We start from the raw sequence: 9,672 nt of genomic DNA, 5'->3' as shown, positions 1-9,672 counted from the left end.
TATAACTTAATTGCATTTTGTACATATGATTTTAGGACATCCGATGCAAATTTTCCCATCATAAAAGTGTTAGTAAGTACCATCAAATCATCTGGAAAAAAAAAATAAGTCGATAACTTTACATTTACCAACAATTTTTTGACACTTATCTATGCTCATTGAATTTAACCAACACGGACAACAATCGTAATTTTGAGCATGGAACGATAGAGCTCTGCCCCTCCCATGAATTGAAATTGAGAAATATATAAGTTATATTCGCACGTTATTTGTAAGATCCACAACAAGCAACAACAGATGAGGCCGACCATTCACTGTGTATGTTGATCAAGAACAACCAAACAATAAACATAATATTATTTACCATATACTTCTGAAAGTCCCAAGTCCTAAACAGCACAAGGACGTACAAGGTTTACATGGACCACTTGCACATATCACTTATAGAGATGTAACTGACAGCTGTGCTTAATCATAGAACTTGCATTTTCTTTCCAGTTTTTTCTTGAGAATGGAATTATTAAATTAATAAAAGAGAATGTAGAAATCGAAGTTTCTGAGCTCTTATTTAGTCGAGGAAAAGCAATATCTGAAGAAACAAACAACTCCTAAGAAGTTTACATTACGTATAACCCCATAAGCTCTTTGAGTTTTCTTTACAAGCTATGTGCAAAATGTGTGAACAAACATCAACTTTGAGTAGGCAAAAGTGGGTCATAAGGAAGAGACTTCCTGGATTTCCCTGAAAAACTTGACAAAACCCTATAAAGAAACCCAGCTAAAAAGAAGCTGAAGAACCAAGCATTGTTGTAGATGACCACAAACGCATCCGGAATCACGGACAAAGCCCCGACTTTCTGCAAGAAACCCGGAATCACTGGGAGAATCCCGACCACCAACGAAGCCATCGCCGCCAAATTGTAGCCTCCGGAGTAGTAATAAGCCCCATAAGGGCTCAATGTGTACAAGTCCTTGATGCTTAACTCTGTGTTTCGGACAAGATAGTAATCGGCCAAAATGATGCCTCCGATTGGGCCCAACAGCGCCGAGTAACCCACCAACCACGTATACACGAAGCTCTCGCTCGACTGGAGGAGCCGCCACGGCTGGAAAGCGATGCCCACGAGTGCTGTAATCAGGGCTCCTCTCCTGAAGGTGAACCATGAAGGGCTGAGGTTGACCAGCGCGTTCGCCGGGGCCACCACATTGGCAGCTATGTTTGTGGTGATGGTGGCCAGGCTGATTCCTAGGATGGCCAGTACCGTGGTCGCAAGGCCCCCGATTTGGCCTAAAAGCTGGATCGGGTTCGAGATCACGCGGCCGAAGATCGCCTCCGTCGAGGAGGTCGCGGCCAGGCCCACGAATGTGAACAAGCCCATGAAGAGCGGGAGCCCCGCCTGACCGACGACCTGGTCCCTCTGGCTCTTGGCGTACCTTGTGAAGTCTGGGATGTTGAGCGCGAGCGTTGCCCAGAAGCTTATGTTCGCGGTCAGGGAAGGGAAGAACAGTGCCCAGAATTGGGATGAGGACAGTTTCGACGACATGGCGAGCATGTGGCCGAGGCCACCCGCCTTGACATAGGCCCAGGCGAAGAGGCAAGAAGTGAGGGCTATTAGGATTGGAGCCGAGTACTTCTCAAGCTGCCTGATTCCCTCCATGCCCTTCAAAACTATGGTCAATTGGGCCAACCAAAATGCAATGAAGCAAGCGAACTCCAGCGGCGATGTGCCCAGCCAAGGCCAAAGCTGCGACAGGGAGGACTGCTTCAGCGAGCCTGGCAGGAGGAGGAAGATGGCCTCGCCCCCGATCCACGTCTCAATGCCGTACCAACCGCAGCCGACCAGAGCCCTCAGGAGGGTCGGGACGTGGGCCCCGCGGACCCCGAAGGAGGACCGGGCGAGCACGGGGAACGGGACGCCGTAGCGTGCGCCCGGGTGGCCCGTCAGGACGAGGGGCACAAGCAGGATCGCGTTGGCCGCCACCACGGTCGCGATCCCCTGCCACCAGGCCATGCCGAGGTCGACGAGGCTGCCCGCCAGGTAGTAGGACGGGACCCCGACCACGAGCCCGATCCACAGGCTGGCCATCTCCCACCCGGAGAAGGTCCGCTCCGAGGCCGTGGTGGGCCGGAGGTCATCGTTGGTGAGGGTCGGGTCCGGCTCGAAGTAATCAGGATCCGAAGGCTTCGGACTCGGGTACGATTGCCCCGAGCAAGCCATGGCTGCCGAACCGGAGCATATGCGGCGACGAACAAGGTGCGCGAAGCTTGATCTAGAGGTGAACTGGACCAGAGAAGAAGTAGTGGGATGACCAGAGAGTCTCAGAGGAATCTTGGGATGGAGATGGGTGCCCTGATGAAGAGGGTGATGAAGACTGAAACAACTGGAGACCATGATTTCACAGAGAGATAGTGAAAAAGAGATTCAGACGAGGGTTTGTGGTGTCTGGTCCTTTGGGGAATCTGAGGGATCTCTCTGGCTGTCGGCTGCGGATGGCCGGATGTGTATGTGTGGTTGAAAATCTTGATGGGTCTCTCTCAAAATTTGTGTCATTGGCTTCTGAAAGTCCAAAAATAAAGCTAGGTTTCGGTGACTCTATGCCTCAAATCTTGAGCTATCTGGCGAATCATGGGGGTTTCAATTTTGTATTCCTTTTTTTATGTCGATTTCCATGATCTTGCTTGGCCATGGATCCAACACGTTTTCCAGAAGAAAGTGAAGCGACTAAAGCTAATTTCTTCTTGCCAATTCATCCTCCATTCATATGAAATTCCCACCATGATAGGGATTCTGATTAAGAAGGAGCAAGTGTATGAATCATAAGACCGGTTTTAAATAAGGAATTGCTTTAATTTCGTACGCAGCACATCTACAAGGTTCATTTATATAAGTTAGTCGAAATGAATGACGTGCACATACTTTGATGGATTTTGCTTCGCAAGATGTCCTTCCAAACACACAGCATCCATTCGAATCAGCTCGGGTGAACGAATTTTACGAAAACAATTGAGTTATGTACTAGCTTTGCCAATGCACGAGACAGTTTGACTGTGTTTAGTATATTGGTGAGGATCTTAATTTAATCGAAAGGTTCCGATTCCTGTGTTACTAAGGAATGTCTAAACAGGACAGGTAAGAATCGTGACGAGATTTGATGATGGACAAATCTTTTTCGCTCGTTGAAAATCGTGTTTAGTGGCGTTGTTATGCCGCAATACCCGTAATTGGTGGAAGTCCACTTGCCAAGTCAAACACGTGCTTTCCTTAGTTGGCCGCACCTTCATTTTATTCATTTCCATCTTCTTGCGTTTGGGTTATAGGTAAATGGTGAGTTTGTTTTACGAAAAATTTAAAATTTAAAAAATAATTTTTGAAAAATGATTGATTATATCATTTAAAAAAATTAATCAATAAAAAATATTCTCATTATTAATAACAATTTATGCCTAATTATATTCATAAGTGATGAAAATATTTTGCATTAATTCATTTTTATAAGAGATAAAAGCGATCATTTTTCAAAAAATATTTTACAAATTTTGAGATTTCCATAAAACAAACGCACCTCAAGTTACAAACGAGAATCGAGACTGACGAACTGTGAAAAAAATCAATTATTTTCAACTAAGCTTGTAAAAGGTGAAAACTTAACCTTCTGACGTCATATTTATGGGTGCAAAAAAAATAATGTCATATTTATGCATAGTATATCGGTCTGAGTTTCACTATATATATCCACATAAATCTCTCACAGATTATACAATTAGATCAAATTAGTAATTAAATTCAATTTCCAAAATAAGTCATTTCGCATTGTCTTCTTTTATTAATTCTTTTCATCATTTTTTCTTTACACGCATACGGGTGCGCCTGTTTGGCTAGTTGAACATCGAACAAACCCTTGCACTATGCAAAACAACAGTTTCAATATATCAAAATTTGCATACTGTTTGGTACACATAGCACTGCTCTAGATTTTCCTTTTTAATAATCTTTTCACGTTTATGAAGGACCACCTCCATGGTGGACTCTGTTTTTAGGGCTTGCTTAGAAAATAGCAGCAAGCTTGGCCTAGCCCTAATAAGCTAATTGTAATGATTTTTAAAGAAAACTCAACAAACCCAACAGGGATGCCGATGAAGTCAACCGTTGAGACTACGTTTGTTCATCTAGGCATTTTTATCGAATAGGATAACGTTGAATAGGATAAGGATAAAATGCGATTTGTAACATCCTATACACCATTTAGTAAATGTCAAAAAAATATTAACATAGAGGTATTCCGAATTTATGTTTGGTATGGATGGATAAAACTAGATTAAGCATCGGCAAAGAAAAGAAAGGGAATATACGATAGTGTTGGCGACCTCCGCAACAAAGAGCGAACACGTGAAGTGGTTGCCATGCTCATCATACATACTCCTCTCTCCCTGAAGCCTCTGTCTCAATCCAGTCGAGCTGCCGCTCCTACCCTAGCATGGCTGCGTTGCTCAAACTTTGCAGCCGTTGCTCTCGGCCGATGCTTGTTGACGTCGTTAGTGTCACGCCCCGGTCCTATCCACCAAGGCTCAAGCGCGTGACTTCCCTTCTTAGGTCATTTAATTGCAATGTACCAAGAGGCGTCGCCGACCCATCCTAATATAACAAATAAGCACATGCGAAAGCGAAATTCAAATCACCCAACCAACAACACCGAAGGGATAGTATGGGAAACACATTCACAAAAGCATGCTTCATATATATGCATTAATGACTGTTGACACATTATTTTTAGCTCATTTTTAAATATTTCTAAAAAATCACAAAATTAGGATTAGGAACCTTGGCCAAGCTTACGAACCTATTTCTAAACCAAAAATATTTTTTTTAGAATTTTTTTGAATTTTTCCTTAATTTCTTTTAGTCCAAATAATAGAGAAAATCAAGAAAAATAGCAAATGGAGTCCAAAAATTCCATAAAAATAGTCATTAGTCTTATTTTAAATCCAATTTCATTAATACAGCATCAATTTTATAAAATTTCAATTGGGAATGTGCTTTTCCCAAAATTGGGCAAAAACAAGCCCAAATTCAATCAAAAATTCAATTGAGTCATTTCTAGTCATTTCTAGGCTATAGTATCTTCACAACAAATGATTCTGGAACCTTGAATTACATAATGGTTGGTCCAATTGCACAATTTATCAAAGAAATCGAAAAGCCCCAAAATTCAATTGAAAATTAGGGATTTTTAGCCCAAATTGAGGATCATGATCAATTTGAAATTGTCGAACCTTGAAACCATCATTTCTAGGATTAATCAGTTATGGGTAATCCAATTTTGGCATCAATTGTGCTCAATCAGGTCATTTAGGTACTGGATTGAATAGAACCCTAGTGACCCGGATTTTAAAATTTGGGAATTTTTGGTTTAATTGTGACAAAAATTAGGGAAAATCTCATGTTTTGATGCAAAATGTGTCAAAGAATTCAATTTTGAGGTTAAATCTAAAAAATTGGGTCAAAATCAGGCTTAATTTACTATATTAGACCAACCCGGGTCGGCCAAGTCAACCTGACCCGACCCAGGTTGGTCTCCTTCCTTACCTGACTCACCTAGAACACTCTAAACCCAGAAAAATAACTCCGACCCCACGACTTCACCGACCTTAATCCCACCACAAACACATGCGAAATACTAATTTAATAGCTGGAGAATATCCCGTTGTCATCGATTATTCATCATAACCGATTCGGAGGTCGGTGGTAACGAGAGTTTGGCAGGAAACCGAGCTAGGAAAGGGGGAGAAAGTCATTATCTATGCAAGGGGGCTGTTCGACAAATTGCCAGAGAGAGAGAGAGAGAGAGAGAGAACTAAAGAGAAGAGGAGAGAGATCGAGCAAGAGAGCGAGTTGAGAATCCCTGAGATCGAGCGATCGGCATTTTTTTCGGTCCGAAAAGTGCTGGCAAATTGATCCCAATCGTGAATCTCCTCGCCGGAGAACCTGCAACGTGGCTGACTGTCAAAGCCTGAAATCGAGACTCATCCAGACGATCCAAGAGCTTCTCGATGAAACCGAGCCAATCAACTTGAAGATCAAGTGTTAGGGAATCCTCTTATGGTCGCCGTTCGGTTCGGAAATTCATAATCAAGCTCAAACAAGGAAGGTAAAGTTCGTTCACAATCACGTTTTGACAAAAATCCAGAATATGTATTTAAGCTCAATCATGTTTGATCATGCAACTTTCTTCGTGATTTTGAGTTTATTGATGTCTAAAATGTGTTCCTGATCATGTTACATTATTTGATTGCATTTTTGATTGAAAAAACGTGCATAAACCATCTCGGTCACCATGGTCGAACCTCGCCGGAGCTTCCCAGACCTCACCGGAGCGTTTCTGTGACCAATCATCGCTCAAGTTAGTGATTTCTAACTATGATTCATGCTATGATGATTGTTCTGAGCGATAGAAATGGCTAGGGCGCTAAATTTATGATCTGAATGTTAGAATTAGTTGTTAGAACTGTTTCGAGGTAGGTGTTTTAGATCAGTTTTTCGCCGGTTGGCGATGGTCTGACGATGAACTGAGGAAGCTAAATAGTTAGAGGATGATATGAACTCAACATTATGCCAATTGGAATAGTTAAAATCCCAGCGGAAGGTCGTCGGAGGTTACCTTGAACCGATGGCCTCGAGAGCATTTGAACCTGAATTATGCACACCACCTATTCGAGGAAATGCCACAATGAAAAGAAAGAAAAACGGCACCGTTTTGATATTGTGCCCGCCGGAGCTTCGACTAGCGCTGGTGACGGCCGATTCGGTCCAGTTCAACCCCCAGCGGGAAATTTTTAAAAAAATAAATAAATAAATTTTAAAAAATTCATAAAAAATCTGAAAAAATTCTAAAAAATAGAAAATTCATAAAAATTCATAAAAAAAAAACTAGAAAAATTTGAAAAAATTCATAAAAAAAAAAAAGAAAATCCAGAAAATTTCTAAAAAAAATTAAAAAATCGAAAAATTTAAGAAAATTGATAAAATTTTGAAAATTCTAGAAAATCCATAAAAAAAATCTTAAAATTTTGGAAATTCCAGAAAAACAAAATGTAAAAAAAATAACTCTTGGAAAATAGATTTTCAAAAAAAATCAAAATTTTAAAAATTCACAGAATGACCCAAAAACATTATGGTCAACATTTGCAAGTGAAATTAGAATTTTTAGAGGTGCCTAAAAGGCAATTTTTTTTTTAGAAAATCCTTATTTTAGCCCTAAACCCTAAAACAACACATATTATAGAATGAATAAACCTTTAGAGCTTTACTAGGATTTGGGTGTTTTGAATTAGTTTCCATTTTAAAGACCCAAATTAGAATTGTTTTGCTTGATTGCAATTGATTGTGCTGCTTATATTGATTGATTGAGTTCCCACGATTAGAACGATTAGAATTAGTGGATAGACCTCGAAAACTCGTGTGGTACGTTAGACACATCATATTATTTTAGGTATTGAAAGGGCATTAAGGATCTCTATTCGGGATCATTAGTGTAACCAAGTCCCCGTATTCAGAATCTCTGATTCGCAGAATCGTGGTATTTCTCCCGTACCCCGATTAGGTTTCTAGTCAACCTATTAATAATGATTAGTGGCGACTCCAAAGAAAAATAAAAAAAACCTAGATTGAATAGAATAATAAATAAACCACAGCCCGCTGTCACGTGAGGTATGGTCTAGGAGAGGCCCCCGTTTGTCTAGTGATGGGATGTTTGTGGGACATTTGAGCGAAATATCCGTATCGGACCTTAGTAGCTCATTCGGGGACAGTTTCCCCATTCGTGACAAATGGAAGTTCCTCCTTAGCGTGTCAAAAGCACGGCACGACAACGACCCACATCAGAAGTAAGGATAATTACACGCCCACTACACGGGCCCTTTTCCGATTACATCACAAAAAGGAGAGGGGGGTCGGGGTCTACTTAGCTCTTCTATCTACGAGGACTACCTAAAAAAGAACATAGCTTCCTCCACGTTTGAGCATGTTATGGCTCGGGTTTAGGGTCATAGTTCGGATCCGACTCCGGATCACTAACGACACCATTGGAGACGTTTGACACCATAGGGTCCCACGGGATTGCGCCCGACACACCCAGGGGTTCGTCAAAGCCCCAAAGAGGTCCCCAACGCTCTCCCTCGAACCAAACATACCATGCTTTAAAACAATGAGGAACCAAGTTGGTAAGCCTCTCGTCAACCTAAACGGTCGTCGTGCACTCCTCGTACGTCGTATCCGTCTTCGGTGCTACATACTCAATCACCTCTACATCTTGGTCTACCGGGACACCAAAACGTACAATTCGAGTGTCCATACTAGGGGCCTGAAAAGGGGTAAGCAACAACATATAAGTAAAACTCAATAAGTAGAACCTCTAAATCTCGAATAAGATGATACCTCACCTCGGAAATACGAACGGTAACATCAACCTCTTAGCATGCCAAAACGCAATCAAATAGTCACACGTGAATACTTACCTCCTGTCGGCACATACAATTCCCACAAATAATCACACGCGAAGCCTTGCTTCCAATTAGCATGCGACAATTGTACATAGTAATCAAGAACACTTCATCTCACATATTCATGCACAATGCAACCACACGTGTTTTGATTATTACGACCGCTCAGGGCCACAACCGACACTCGCGTCGGTGGTCATCCGGCATAACCGGGCATCATCCTGCCCCATCGGGCATAGCAACGTCTCGACCTCACTCGAAGACGACATTCGCTTAAGAACATCGTTCCGAACTCTATCGCAAACGGCAACTGAAATCCATCGGGCATCGTCCCCCACAATCATACGGGTACAAAACCATTTATGAGATCACGCAAGCACATCAAGCCAATTATTGTCTTTTGCTTAGGCCAATGCAAGAGTGTTTCATGCTCACATGATTAGAACATTTAAAATCCCGCACACATAAAAATGCACTAAAATCTGAAGCATTTCATAAGCAAACCATACAAAATTAATACATAGGCTTCCTCTTCCTAGAACAAGAATAACAAAGCAAGACAAGCATTAGCATCACCCAATGATGATTCCAATTAACCTTTCATACCTACACAATCCATCCATAACGATTGCTAGCCAAGGATAGCCACACACATGATGCAACAAGCTCAACTAAGACTAAACCTAAGTCCGACATGCGTAGAATAACGTCTTATCCACGGATTATAAGAACTACTTATGAAACCGGTTGGACTACGGACGAACGGCGACGGTGTTGAGCGGACGACACAGTGACGACGACAAATAGATGACGCGGCAGCGGCGACGACGAACGGACGGTGTGGCAGCGGTGAGGCGACGATGAGGTGGCGGTGAGGTGACAAGCGGTAGCACGGCGAGAACGGCGGCACGGCGACGGCAAACGGTCGAACGATGCGGTGACGGCAAGAGGCTCGGTGGACGACGCGACGATAAGGAAAGCACGACGCGGTGGTGAACTACGGTGACGAAACGGCTCGGCGACAGATGGCTGCATGGCATGAACAACACGGCGAGGGGCACCGCACAATGGCGAGCGGTGCGGCGGCAAGGAGAGGGCGTGAAAGGGAGAGAGGGAGGGAGAGAAAGAGAGAAATGAGAGTGAATGAGAGAAGTGAGAAGGTTTCCCCTTAAGTA

General features: G+C 42.6%; 1 protein-coding gene across 1 annotated transcript; it reads right to left on the bottom strand.

Annotated features, from left to right (window-relative positions):
- Positions 1 to 340: 340 nt before the first annotated feature.
- LOC115675327 (purine-uracil permease NCS1) lies at positions 341 to 2,602 on the bottom strand. Its single transcript, XM_030597933.2, has one exon. The coding sequence runs from the start codon at positions 2,391 to 2,393 to the stop codon at positions 690 to 692; it is 1,704 nt and encodes a 567-aa protein (XP_030453793.1). The 5' UTR covers positions 2,394 to 2,602; the 3' UTR covers positions 341 to 689.
- Between the last annotated feature and the right edge of the window lie 7,070 nt (positions 2,603 to 9,672).

Source organism: Syzygium oleosum, unplaced genomic scaffold, assembly GCF_021117445.2.
Source record: "Syzygium oleosum isolate NSW1041296 unplaced genomic scaffold, Sole_v2.1 Sole_v2.28, whole genome shotgun sequence".
NCBI lineage: Eukaryota > Viridiplantae > Streptophyta > Magnoliopsida > Myrtales > Myrtaceae > Syzygium > Syzygium oleosum.
Note: the sequence above shows the minus strand (reverse complement) of the source record. Positions and strands in the feature narration are given on the sequence as shown.